Source organism: Hemiscyllium ocellatum, chromosome 2 (assembly GCF_020745735.1).
Source record: "Hemiscyllium ocellatum isolate sHemOce1 chromosome 2, sHemOce1.pat.X.cur, whole genome shotgun sequence".
NCBI classification, from domain to species: Eukaryota; Metazoa; Chordata; class Chondrichthyes; order Orectolobiformes; family Hemiscylliidae; genus Hemiscyllium; species Hemiscyllium ocellatum.
In genome coordinates, this window is record NC_083402.1 from 78,816,449 (window position 1) to 78,831,240 (window position 14,792).

General features: G+C 39.0%; 1 protein-coding gene across 1 annotated transcript in view; it reads right to left on the reverse strand.

Moving 5' to 3' along the window:
- Window positions 1-1,117: 1,117 nt before the first annotated feature.
- LOC132825898 (uncharacterized) overlaps window positions 1,118-14,792 on the reverse strand; it is a 29,651-nt gene continuing 15,976 nt past the window's right edge. The window contains exons 6-8 of the mRNA XM_060841518.1: window positions 12,468-12,678; window positions 9,242-9,402; window positions 1,118-1,165 (exon numbers count right to left, since the gene is read on the reverse strand). Of these exons, the coding sequence (XP_060697501.1) occupies window positions 1,118-1,165; window positions 9,242-9,402; window positions 12,468-12,678 (420 nt within the window). The remainder of the gene's footprint in view (window positions 1,166-9,241; window positions 9,403-12,467; window positions 12,679-14,792) is intronic.

Here is a 14,792-nt window from a genome sequence, read left to right on the forward strand (position 1 = left end):
GGACTTTATCGCTGGCTGGCATTAGAAATTTGTTTAGTTATTGTTGTTATTGAAAACCATACAGTTTATCAATGTTGTCCACAACATCACAATCTTGCCCATCAGCAAAAATCTTCCCATTGCAAGTGTACCATGTTCTGCTTTGCTATTAAGCAGCTCAACGTACAGCAGAACCTAGGCTTGGAGTGACAAATGACTAACATGAAAAGACTCATCCTCCCCTTCCTGTTGACCTTCAATAGCATTTCCAGGATGATGTACACATCCTCAACCTCCTCAGAAACATCACAGGCTAGAGGTTTAACTGCATTAGCCATATCAATAACTGGGCTATAAGAGATGGGCACAGACTGGGTATACAGTATCAACTGGTTCACCACATGATACTTTAACACTGCTCAATAAGAAGATTGGGGTAATGTGATTGGTCAGTTGGCAAGTGCTGGGCATTTGTAGACTCGAGTGCCCCATTGGCCCCATTCCTCTTGTCATACCACCCTCCCACCACAATTTTACCAAAGGCATGGGGACGTTTGCCCATACTTTCATCATCTGCAAATTTATTTACTTTGACAATACGTCCCAACTCTATGATTTTGACCAAGAAATTGGACAAGAGCAACAAGGTCAGGTGCATGCCATCACATTTTCTCCTCTCAGACACACACTGTTCTCATTTGAACTTCATCACTACTGGGTTAAAATGCCGCAATGTCCTACCCAATACCATCAACCAAGGAAAAATGTCCAATGCCACTTTCACAGGGAAAGCACAGATGGGCATTACAAATGAACATTATAAATACTGGCATTATTGCTAGCTTGTCAGAAATTTCTCCAATAACTGAGAAAACCATTCAAAACATGTATTTGTAAGAGGACAGTCTGCAGATATTGAAGTTCAAAAACAATACTGAGAGGTGCAGTGCAAAAACTGGCAGTGAATTTAAAAACCAGTAAATAAATAAAACCTAAAAACATCCAGGGGACAAAAGATGTTGTAAAAGGCACATTTTATCTGACTTTCAATAGAGTGAAAACCTGTTCTCATAATGGCAATCAAGACATTTGCTTAAATTCATCAATTTGTTGTTTGAAGTCAAAGCCAGAATACCACTCAATACGCTTCTTCCAGTGATTCTCCAGGTTTCAATTTTGCAAAAATCTAAAAAGAAAGTGAACAATGTGTTCATTTTTTAAAAATAAGTGACTTCAAAATATGCTGAAATATTGAGAACAATTTTGAGATGAACCAGTAAAATTTAATTCTAACTCTCTTCTGAAAGATCCACTAAATAATTTCAATTTTTTTCTACTTTGGTGAAGTTAAGCGTACTTGCTGTATAGTGATTCTTGGCTTGTGACCGTATTTTGGACACTCAACAACTCTCCCAGATTCACCTGTTCAAAGTTAGAGTTGGGTCAAAATGGTGATGGTGGTTATGAGGTGAAGGAGATAGGAACTAAACTAAAGGCTACAAACAATAGCTTACATGTCACTCATCTCCGAGAAGCTTCTTGTGTTAACTTATTTCAGGGTATAATGTTATGTGTATACCAAGTTTACATTGTGTACATTATCTTTCAGTTGGTTCACTGATAAATGACACCACTGCAGGGTTGGCATGGTGGCTCAGTGATTAACACTGCTGCCTCACAGCACCAGGCACCTGAGTTCGATTCCAGCCTCAGGTGACTATCTGTGTGGAGTTTGCACATTCTCCTCGTGCCTACATCGATTTCCTCCCACAATCCAAACCTGTGTAGGTTAGGTGAATTGGCTATGCTAAATTGCCCATGGTGTTTGTAGAGGTTAGGTGCATTAGGCAGGGATAAATGTAGGGGAATGGGCTTGGGAGAGTTGGTGTGGACTTTTTGGGTCAAAGGGCCTGTTTCCATACTGTAGGGATTCTTGTGCCATCCAGTCTCTTGCAAACAAATGTTCTTCTTTTGTTTTGCTTCAAATTAGAAATCCCACCTGGTAGCCAGAATATGGGCCAACATTCATATGGCAGGAAATATTCTGGACTTTCATCATCCTGTACTTACATGCCAGCGGTGAGATTTCATTTTTTTTTTACGCAGCTCCTGTATCTTTTTCCCATCATTTGCCAGTCTATATTTACTCCTGCCAGCACAATAGCTCCTCTATTGTTCTTTAATTCCATCCAAATATACATTACGCTTTGGTCACTCATCATCATCTTTACACTCTTGTTATTATAATAGCTTTGTTGAATAATACTGCCACCAATCCTTTCCTATCTTTCCTGAATGTGTTTTAGTCAAGAACATTAAATTGCCAATCCTCTCCATCTTTGAACTAGGTTCCTGGCAATGTTGCTATATCATAGTGCCTGTAGCAATGAAAACTCATTTATATACATGCACTTCAAAGCCATCTTAGAATGCTTCAAATTGGCTTCAATCACTGATCTTTCTTATGTCAGAATTGAGTTTAATTTGCCACACCCAGGCAGCAGTGCATGCTGCAGTTTTTGATGTTACATCCTGGTGCTGAATCCTCTGCCAAATCAGTTTATATTTCTCCCCAGTACTAGATAACACACACCCATAACATTGGACTGAGCTCCATGGAGGTACAACACATCTACCGTTGGCAGATTCCTACAGGTACAGAATTGATCCCAATACCTCCTGAAATCTGATGTCCTACCTCCTGCCCAATTCCTCTGGCCATGCATGAACCAATTTCATCTTATTAGTCTTGCACTCACTAGTGTGTTGTACAAAACATAATCCAGGTACTAAATTTGAGGTTTGTTATTCTGTGAATTTTATAGCCCTGTGGACAGAAGTTAGCAAGTGCTGGGCATTTGTAGAATTGAGTGCCCCATTGGCCCCATTCCTGATGCCACACCACACTGCTGCCACAATTTTACCAAACGCTCGCCCACTTGTGGGTCAACTAAAGCCCTGAAGTGGCTAATTAATGACCTGTAACATACCTTCTCCTGACACTTGTGGGTTTCTTTATACGGCAAGGGAAGCTGATGTTAAATTCCTCGTCTGGCAGGTCTCACTGTTTACACCAGAGGCCAGTGATTAGCCAAGGGGTGGTACCTCCTTTATAGAATCGTAGAATCCCTACCATGCAGATAGATGCTTTTCGGCCCATTGAGTCTGCACCCACCCTCCGAAAAGCATCCATCCAAATTCATGCCACTGCCCTATCCCCATAGCTAATTCACCTAGCCTACACATTCCTGAACACTTTGGGCAATTTAGCATGGCCAATCCATCTAACCTGCACATCTTTGGACTGTGGGAGGAACCCAGAGCATCCAGAAGAAACCCACACAGACACAAGGAGAATGTACAGACTCCACACAGGCAGTTGCCTGAGGCTAGAATTGAACCCGGGTCCCTTGCGCTGTGAGGCAACAATACCAACTACTGTGCCACTCATCTGCTGCATCTATGAGTACACCCTCCTCCTCAACACGGTCATGCTATCCCTCACTTGATGAAGCACTGAACTTGAGAATTGCTGAGAAAAGAGACATGCTGTTGAAGTTTTTTGTCTTGCACTTACCTGCTTTTGTGGGTTTAAAATGGCTGACTTTCTTTCTTACCTGTTTGAGTTGAGCTACCTCTTAGATCTCAGAATTCTTCTGTGCATTGTTTGTTATCAATTTAACACGAGATGCATAACTGTTTCAAAAGCAAAATAGAAATATTATTTAAATTTCAGCATTTTATGGAAGAATATTTACTTTTCTTACCCAGTTTGACCACTCTGTGACTTAAGTTCTGTGCCAGCATAATTGATTCATAACCTGCCTTGAAATGGCCCAGCAAGCTACTCGATTGTATCAAAATGGCCAAAATGAACTATAGTGATTCAAGATCCCCACACCTTTTAATGGACAGTTATTGATGTAGAAAAACTGCTGGATTTGCACATCAAATTAACAACTACATGTTAAGAATTATTAAGTTAAATAAGTACTTCAGAAAAGCAGAAATAGTTCTCATGTTTAAAAATAAATCATGAAAATACTTATTTGCAGTCACATCCGCATGACAATCTAATAAAATAAAACATTTTACAGTAGTTAACAATGTTTACTGGTAATATCCAACAGACTATTGAACACATTAGAATAATAATAAATAATAATAAGGACATACAGAATTATACAATTTGCTTGCTCTGCTTAAAATAATTAGGAAATCTGTTCACATGTTTGAGCAACAATTTAAGTTAGTGCCATCTGTTTATTCTAACACAGGACTAAATGCATGGCAAATATATAATCCAGGTTGTTACATCTCTCGCCATTCTGTGGTGGTACAGGAGGTGGTGCACTAATAGTCTTTGTAGAGTTTTCTTGACCTCATCTCATTGATAATGGTGACTGCAACTTTTAGTTAAAACGGAGTGTGTGTTCCAAATGCACAACACCATTAATGATGGCCACCAGGAACCAATTGCATAAGTATAGATAGGCCCAGATATTGTTAGCATTGTGTGCCAGGAATCTCTGTTGTTGTCTCATGAATGAGCTGAGATTCTAATTTTGCCATTTTTTAGTTGAAGGTTTTGGTTGTGTGAGATTCATTCTGCCTATCCTGCTATGGCTTGAGTGAATTTACTCATAAAATCTTCCACTCTTAATGTTATCAATTACTCAGCATAGTCAATAAGACCATAAGAAATAGGAACAGGAATAGGCCGTTGGCCCTTCAGCCTGCTCCCGCCGTTCAGTACAATCATAGCTGGTCAAACATTCCTCCCATCCACTTTCCTGCATTTCCCATAACCTTTGGTTTCAGTGCTGATCCAGAATCAAACTATATCAGCATTAAATTAAGATGACAACTCTGCCCCCACAGTTCTATTGTGACAAGGAGTTCCCAAGACTGACAACCCTTTGAGAAAAGAGATTCCTCTTGTCCCAGTCTTAAACTGGAGTCTCTTTATTCTGAGACTATGCCCTCTAGTCCGAGACTCTCCATTGAGTGGAACCGTCCTCTCAGCATTTATCGTGTCAAGTCCTTTAAAGATCCTACATTTTTCAATGAGATCACCTCTCATTTTTCAACATTTAGATATTTAACTTTTGCTCATAAGATAATCCCGCTATACCAGAGATGATGCAACCAGAGTTGCAGTAAGAATTCCCTACTCATACTCCAACCCTTTGAAATAACAGCCAACCTTCCGTTAGCTTTCCTGATTACCTGCTGCACTTGTGTGTGAGCCTTCATGCACAAATATCCCCAAGTCCCTTTGTATTACAGCTTTCTACAGTTCTTCTCCATTTAAATAAGATTTGGTTCTCCCTCAGAGAAAGTGAGGACTGCAGATGCTGGAGATCAGAGCTTAAAAATATGTTGCTGGAAAAACACAGCAGGTCAGGCAGCATCAAAGGAACAGGAGAAGGGCTTATGGCCGAAACATCGATTCTCCTGTTCCTTTGATGCTGCCTGACCTGTTGCGCTTTTCCAGCAACACATTTTTAAGCTTGGTTCTCCCTCCCAAAGTTAACAACCTTTCACTTTCCTAAATTATAGTCGAAATGCCAACTTTTTGCAAACGTACTTAATCTATAAGTATCTCTCTGCAAACAGTTTGTAGTCCTCTTGCAACTTTCTTTCCACCTATTTTTGTGCCATTTGCAAATTTGGCTCACTCCCTGCAGGTGATTAATATACATTGTACTTGTTGAACACTTTCTGGAAGTCCAAAAACAATACATTTACTGGTTCCCATCTATTCATTCTGGTTGAGGCATCCTCAAAAAAACTCATAAATTAGTCAGACAGGATTTCCTTTTCATGAAGCCATGCTGGTTCTGCTTGATTAGTTTACAGCTTTCCAAATGTTCTGCTATTACCTCCTTAATTTGGGACCTTTCTTGGGGAGTTGTGTGGCCAGAGAAGTGGAAGTGTTCACCAGTGCCAACATTTTATGGCTTTCATTGTCCATGGCACTATTTACAATACACCACCATTACAGGGCCAATGTGAAATTTGGTCAGTTCACTCAACTTAATGAGTCAAACAATCAAATAGCAGTAGTCACTCTGCTTATTATCTGCATGCCTGTTTACATATATGAAAAATCAGGTTTCAAAGGTGTCACTTAAAACAAACATTACTAAAGTTGTTAGTTCCCAAAGTATATGTGATAATAGTTTTGTATAGATTAGGCAGATATCTCTAAAATATCACACAGGTCAGAATTTTGATCCTTGTTTTGGGGCCAGAACAGCTTACCCCTTGGTGTGAAATATGATCTTACCATTCCTCTTAGTCTATAAAAAAATTATAGAATCCTAAGCATCAGTTTGGAATGGTGGATAGATTTTTGTTTGCCAGTGTGTCAAAACCACAACAACACACTTCTTCTGCTTACGCTACACTTTTGTTTGAAGTTGAATACTCACGTCAATGAGCTGATGCTTTCCTCAGCATTGTAATCTGCTGGGGAAATGTTCACAAACATGAGTGTCTTTGAATTCCCACCCAATGAGTCCTGCATCAGCGATGTGAGTTTGTTACTGTGGTATGGAATGAAGGATTGTTCCCCTGAGAGAGCAGAGATGACATCGCCCAATGATCTCAGAGACTCGTTGATGGAATTAGCTTCCTGTGATCCTCAGAAGATAAAAGTAGACAGGTAAACTTTTACTTAATGATTTCTGCATGCTATTGCAAAAGTATTTATTAAAAATCATTTTCTTATCATTTGTAGTGTTTTAATTTTTAATTTTGTTGCAGATACTGTTTCCTCCACATACCACAAAGAGACTTATGATCTGGTCACAAACCAATTATGTAGCTTAGACAGTAGTGAACCTTTGGATGCAAGAGAGTTAATGGTGTAATTATACAATCTATCTAACTCTCCTCTGTCTTTCACATTCATCCATCCAACCTTTCATCAGAATGAATCACCACCCCACCACATATTTGGGTGAAGTGTTCCTCAACATTACATCCAGATTTTTAAGTTTGGGAAGGAAATAATTTATCCTGCAGTCCCTTAATTACAATTTTTGACCACTTTATATAAATGTATTCTCATTGTGGCCTGTTCTGTATTTCCTTTGTTTTAACATTTTCACAGTAAACTCACAGTTCTACTAAAAATAGAAAAACTCACGAACAAAGTGCAGATTCTTAAACATGTTGTACCTGATGTGCAATACTAAAGATTAAGTGAGTTGATACTTTCAAGTTTAAGACTCAAAGAAAAAGCCCACAGCTGGTGGGATTGGCACCTTTGGCTGAGATGAAATTGATACAATGTCTGTCACTTCTGTTGGGTTGTGCTCATTCAAAAAATTGCAGGTTCTTGTTTATTAGCAGGCCAGTTCTTGCACGAATAATGACGGTGTACTGTCAGCATTATTGTTGCGATGAAATTGGCAGCAAATTTGGTGCTCAAGCACATAATAAGGTGGAAATCCAAAAACTGGTATCTACGATTCTATACTTTGCAGAGGGAATGCAGTATTGCAAAAGGATATAATGAGTTGGAGATTTGTGTAAATCTGTCAGTGACGTCCCCAAGATGCCATGAAGCAAGGATGGAATAGTCTGTACAGGTGAGTGATGTACTTACAGAAAACCATATTAAGTACAAGGTGTAACCCAAATGCCTACCAGGGGCAGTAGGTAGTCTGTAAGAGGAAGCTATGGGCCATGTATCATAGACATAGTACTAGGTGATCAGCAGGACAGCCAAATCTACAATCTGTAGATTAGGGCTTCAAGTGACAAGCCTCATGGCAACACAAACTAAGTTTATAGTTGAGATGTGGTATTTACATTAATGAGTAGGAGGAGCTTGTTAGCAATCATTCAAACTGTTGACAATTCATCCATCAAGCTTTGAGTCCAAATGCCTCAGTGATAGCAGCAGCAGAAGTGGAGAAGGAAAGGGGAAGAAGCAAGTCCTAAACTCCATCCTCCTTTTCACATCACAAGTGCTCAAACATCTGCGGGGAGTCAGTCTGTTCAGTCACATGAAAATCCATTGGAGAAAGTTGTGACTCTTAGGTGATGTCATCCTTAAACAAAAGATCAATCAGCAATAGCAACATTACCCCAGTTTACAATCACAGAAATCAATGAGGTTTGTAAGACCTTATCCATTACACTGTTCTTAATGTAGGAACTCTTGGAAAAATGATACCTGTTTTATCTTAATGCCAACCAATCCTTTTTAAAATCATTTTATTTTGCTATCAGCTAACAGCTGTCAGCAAGTACCATCGATTAGGTTTACCTTAAGCAGTAGAACTCCCAGGTGTACACCAAATAAACATTTGCTAATATATGGCATCTTATTATATCATGCTAATGTAAAAAAATTTCTTCCTTTGTAATGGTGACTATTGTGCACAGCAAATACCCGATTAAACAGCAATGTGAGAAAAGAAGAGTTAATCTTGGTGGTGACTGAGAAAGAAAATTTGGCTGGCAGACTTGGAAAATTCCCTGCTCTTCTTCAAATTGTGTCACAAAATATTCAATCCCTGAGTGAAACTATAGTTTAATGCCTTATCCAGAGAATGACATCTTGAACGATGCAACACTTCCTCTTCAGTAAAGATTAGCTTATGAATTTGCAGAGGGATATGGACAGGGTTTAATTCCATGACCTTTTGATTTAAATGTGACAATGCTGTGGACTTAACTAAGTTGACATGACAGAACTACCCACAATTAAAATGTTCAATCTGTGCAGTACTGTGAGAAGTACACTACATCTGTAAGTTGTAGTTTTCTAATTGTGCAGTTAATGAGTGATTGTCACATTAAAAAGTCAGGTACCACCCCATGCACTATTTAAATTAATGACAAATGTGACAAAGTCCATTCCTCAATTCCTAACATATATTTCCATTGTTGGCACAAAGTTGGAATCATAGAAATTCAAGGCATAGAAGGACAGGCATGTCTATGAGAGAATCTGAATAGTTTACGACAGCATGAAGCCTATCATCGTATGTGATGGATCCATGGCAGACTGGGCAGAGAAAGAGCAAGAAGTTCAATAGACCAGTATACTATCTATTCAGTAACAATAAATTTAGTACAACAATATGATATTTAAAAGGAAGGACAAACCATTTTCAATTCTCAATTTTCTAGTGACTCAATAATGTTTTGGAAGGATCAGTCAGTTAGATACCTTGCTATCATAAATAATAAGTAGCGATTTGAAAGAGAGAAAACTAATGAAAATGTGGAAGAGAATGACCTTCGGCTGATCATCTGTTGCTCCTGTTTTGAATGCTCTCTCACTTCCTGCTAAATCAATCATACTGAGCTTTCCATAAGTTACAGCTCCATCACTGAGACTGGTACGTTTTATTGTCACTCCAACAATCAGATGGGATTGTGAATTTTCATTGTTCATTTCTGGAAAAAAATGAGAAAATGAATGAACTGACATACAACAGGTTGCATGTGACTACAAAGTTGTCATTATACATCTTGGGATTACTTGTTATATCTAGGAAAATCAATTTATACCACATAAAAAATGAGAATTAGTGAAGTGAGAGGGGAGTAGCCCCCTGATTTGGGACAAGACCCATTTATGCTAAGTTTCTGTTCCATTCTGACTCTGAGGCAAATAGCGATAGGGCATCTTATCCTGGTATTTTCTCTGTACTAACATCATGATGTTAAGAGACAGGATTGTCAGAAACATTTTGCCTCTGAGAGGAAGTCATGTAAAAATCTTCCTGAGTCCATGAGCTGGAGCCTAAATGCCACTGGTATTGGGTTAAGTACCTGTGTTATATTTTGAATGGCCCTCGCCCTAGAATTTGGAGCAGAGCAAAGCACTAAGAAAGTACTATTTAGGTTTTGATCACCTGTTACTAACTATTGGTTAAATAGCTCAGTTTGGATTCCAGAATCTAACAACTATTTCCACTGTTGCATATTTTGAAGTTAGAAGATTCCCTACAGTGTGGAAACAGGCCCTTCAGCACAACAAGTCCATACCAACCCTCTGAAGAGTAACCTACCCAGACCCCTTCCTCTACCCTAAATTTACCCCTGACTAGTGCACCTAACATTATGGGCAATTTAGCATGACCAATTCACCTGACCTGCACATCTTTGGATTGTGGAAGGAAACCAGAACACCCAGAGGGAACTCACTCAGACATGGGGAGAATATGCAAACTCCACGCTGACAGATGCCTAAGGCGGGAATCAAACCTGGGTCCCTGGTGCTGTGAGGCAGCAGTGCTAACCACTGAGCCTTCATGCCGCCCAAAACTTTGTACACAGGAACGCACAAGTGAGGAGCAGGAGTCAGCCTTTCAGCCCCTCAAGCCTGATCTGCCTTTCAACAAATTCATGTTTATGTTTCAAATTCCAAATTCACACATGCTCCTTGATAATCTTTGATTCTGTTGCCTAACAAGAATCTGTCCAATTCCACCTTAACAATGTCCAAAGAAATTACCTCTACTGCCTTCTGAGGCAGAGAGTTTGAAAATTGTACAACTCTCATATTTTTTTTCCCCTTTATTTCTGTCCTAAAGGAGAAACCCCTAATTTTTTAACTATGCTCCTCCTTCTGGACTCACTCACAAGGGGAAACATTACCTCTACATCCACCTTATCAAGAATGTTCAGGCGTCTTATCTATTCAGTGAAGTCACTTTTCTAAATTCTAGTGGACATGAATCCAGTTTACCCAACCTATCAACATAAGAGAACACACTCTTCCCAGGTTTAAGTCTAGCAAGCCTACTCCGAAATATTTCAATAGCATCAACATCTTTTAAATAAGAAGAGCAAAGCTGCGTGTATTATTCTACGTTTGGTCTCACCAATGTCCTGTCTCACTAAATCAAATTTTTAGTTTCAATTCCTTTCATAGTAAAGGATAGCATTCCATTAGCTTTCTTGATTACGTGCTGTACCTGTATGCTAACATCTTCTGGTCCATGCACTAGAAAACCTAGATCCCTCTCTGGAATTCTGCAGTCACTTTCTATTTAATAGGGTGGCATGGTGGCTCTGTGGTTAGAACTGATGCCTTACAGCACCAGGGACCCAGGTTCAAATTCACCCTCAGATGACTGCACGTGTGGAATTTGAACATTCTCCCTGAGTCTGTACTGATTTCTTTGGGTGCTCTAGTTTGTTTCCACAAACAAAGATTTGCAGATTAGGTAGATTGGCCATACTATTTGGCCCATAATGTCTAGGGATGTGAAATAGGCATGGGAAATGTTGGGATACGGGGACAGGGTGGGATGCTCTTCTTTAACACAGTAAGGCTACCATGCTTTATTATTCTCCCTGCCAGTGTGAACAAATTCACATTTTTCCACATTATCATCAGTCATATTTTTACCCAATGTATATTATGGTCTGCAACTTCCTTGTGTCCTTTGCACAACTTTCATTCTTAGCTATTTTTAGATCATCTGGAAATTTAGCTAACATACTTTCACTCCTCTAATCTAAGTTATTGATATCAATTGTAAAATGTTGATGGTCTGGCACAGACTTCTTTCTGTCAGACTATCATCCTACCAAGCATATTCCCACTGTTTTCCTTCAAATAATTCCCCGATCTTTCACTCTAATTCAGATCCTGAAAAGAAAAATGAGAAAGACTGTGAAACAACCTGACAATGTGTTTTTTCTCATGCCATGCTGGATGAACTTGACCCCTATACATTCCCGAGCTTTGCCAGTAATTTTGAAAATTATTTTTGGAAATGGATCCATTTGTAGATCTATTTGGATTTATGTTAAATTCCTGCAAAGCTCTTAGAACTGATCAGGAGATTGCCAGAGGGCATCTTGGTTATCTACACAAGTACATTATGACCTAAATGACATGTATGCATTTTGTCTATCAGTCTGAGATATTGAAATAGGAATCATCAACAAAGAAAAACTCACTAGCTGCTGGCAAGTAGTTTTGCATTTTGGAATTCTAGAAACTAATTCTGCAAGTCCATTTCCTGGACCTAAGAATGAAATTATTTTTTTGTTTAAAAAAATGAGGTCTTTACAATAACAGAAGGTGAGGTTAAGAGATTAGAACTCTGCACTTAGGTTGGTATGCCTTTTTTTTGCATGCAGAAGAAAGATTCACAATAAAAAGGTGAATGTCCAAGATATTGAGAAAAAAGATGGGATGAGGATACACTTCTAACTATTCAGGACTTTTTAATGCACATTCAACCATGTGGCATATTTAATTTAATGCATGCTTTATATGTCTGATAGATTTTTAATGAACATATAACTCACCATCTTCCCTTCTTCAATACAAGTACAATGCATAATTACCAAATGGGTGTCAACCTTAGATAATATGATGGAATAAACAAGACAATTGCAATCCCCTCCATTAAAATTATATGATGCATTAAACTAACAGTTACACAAACTTTGGCCTTATTTGATAAATAGATGGTTTTCTGTGACATGTCCCATCTTACTTGTGGCTGCTGTGTGACGAGTTGTGCAACCCTGCTCAAACAATGCATAGAGCATTTCTGCACTGGTGACCTTCTTTATTTCTGCTCCTTGGATGTATACAAATCCTTTTCTATCCTTCCTTATTTCAAGCTTTGTAGTGGAACCTTCACAAGGGTTGATGAAAAGGTCCAAAAGTTGATCATTATGTAACTCCAACATGTAAGTCAAGACCTAAGTTAAACAATGATACAGAAGCCAGTCAACAAAATACCAAAATAATGGACTGAGACGAATGTACCTTCCATTTAAAACAGAATCGCTATTGAAACAATATGGAAGACCCCAGGCCTAGCAACCAGGTAGGACGTTCTTGTACTATGAGAGGGAAATAACAGACTTACATATTAAATGAACTAATTTATTATTACAATAATCAACAATACCCCCACCAGAAGAACCAAACTCTACACCTGGCACTACAGGCTGAATTTTCTCAGCCCCTGAATGAATCAGGCAATCATAAGTCAGAAAGGAGAATGTTACAAGATTGGCAAAAAGAGCATTCACTGATAGAAAATGTCCGGCTCTGCAAGTAGGTTTTGAATGGGGAATGAAGAATCTTGCTAATGAGCATCAAGTGGCCTATTTGCATGAACTTACGTGAATGCCTAATCTCTCCTCATTCAGTTACCTATTCTCCCATGTGCTAGAGAAAAACTTGATTGTGACAATTCTCAACATGAAAGTCAGAGTGGGTCCATGGCAACTCCTTGGCATCACTTGCTCCACTGGACTTCCATCTTGGACAGCAGTCAGCAGTCCCAAACTCACAACTAAGTTCCATGGACAGCGGTCTAACAGTTCACTCCAAACACATTCTACTGTATTGTCCTTGCATTCTATGTTCTACACAGCTGGAGGAGGCAAAGAGATGGTGTGCTGGACACAGAATTGCTAGGAGAATGACTTCAGTCTTCCAAAGAGGAAGATGAGAACTTTGAGCTGGAGGACAGAGCTGTGCAACATCAGGCACAACAAGCCAGTCAGGACATAATTGACATCAGGTTCCAGCAATTGAAAGCTGGGTGCATTGATCACACATTGACTGGAAACTTATTGTTTATCAAAAGACATGCTGTCCCTAATAAGCTAAGCATTTCACTACCTTAGATATTGAGGGGGGAGTAGCACACCCTTAGACAGGTTTTTTAACATGCTATGGCACTATGGCAGCATCATTTTTGTAGCTGAAGCACTATGCACACACTGAAGGGCAGCTCCTTGCTGGCAGTGCTTGATCTGAACATGGCTGGACTATAAGCATGACTTCAGAAATCCTGAGGTATTGATAATGCCAAATACTTCCACTGTTGGGACTGAATGCTAGTGGGCACTGTAGTGGAATGAGGTAAGCTGTGAAGAATTGAATAAAATAACTTGCTAGAGTTCACAGACAGAAACCCTCCATGAAACACCTGAAACTGACAGTTTTCTGGTACGTTCCAGCCCTTTGTTGGGAAAATCCAAAAATCATCCCACAATAATAGGGTTTACTGAGGAAATAGACTAAATGCTCTGAAATGAATCACATCCAATTATTTTGTGTACTACTTTATCTACTAGCTCCTCAGACTATTTGAATCAGTGTGTTATGGTGGACATTAAACTCCAGGAGCTTTGTGTTTCTTTTAGTTTAATATGCATCCATTTCCTCTTGGTGAAGGAAAGAAACAAAACTGTAGATGTTGGAAAACTGCAACAGAAACAGAAAATCCTGGGAACACTCAGCAGTTCAAGAGCTTTCATAGAAAACAACTAGCACTGAATCAATTCTGCTAAAGAAGTCGGGTTTGTGTGGTTCCATGCATTTGTAAAAACATTAGTGTGACAGACAGTGAGATCTACTTAGTAATCATTCATCAAGCAGGTATGTTGTTTTCTCTTTGTTAGATTTTTTTTTCCCTTTCCAGGTTCTGCCTATAATAATGCACTTTCAAAAATTTTAATAGAACTTTTGCACAACTTTCTTTTTTTTTTGCTGTACTGTACTTCAAAATAAGGTGTCAATACTCAATATGTCAATGGTCACTGCAAATACATGCCCTTCATGTTATCTCCTTTTTATTTGATTTGTTTCTTTGGTGAGTCCATCCCTTGAGATGTGGAATGGAAGGCTTGCATTGCACCAACCTTTGAGCTGGCAATAAGAATTGAGCCCTAAGGTAAAGTAAAAGCAAAAATACTGCAGATACTGGAAATCTGAAATAAAACCTGTAAGTGCTGGAAATAATCAGAAGCTCTGGGGGGATCTATGGTGAAAGAAACCAAGTTGAAAGCAATGAAGG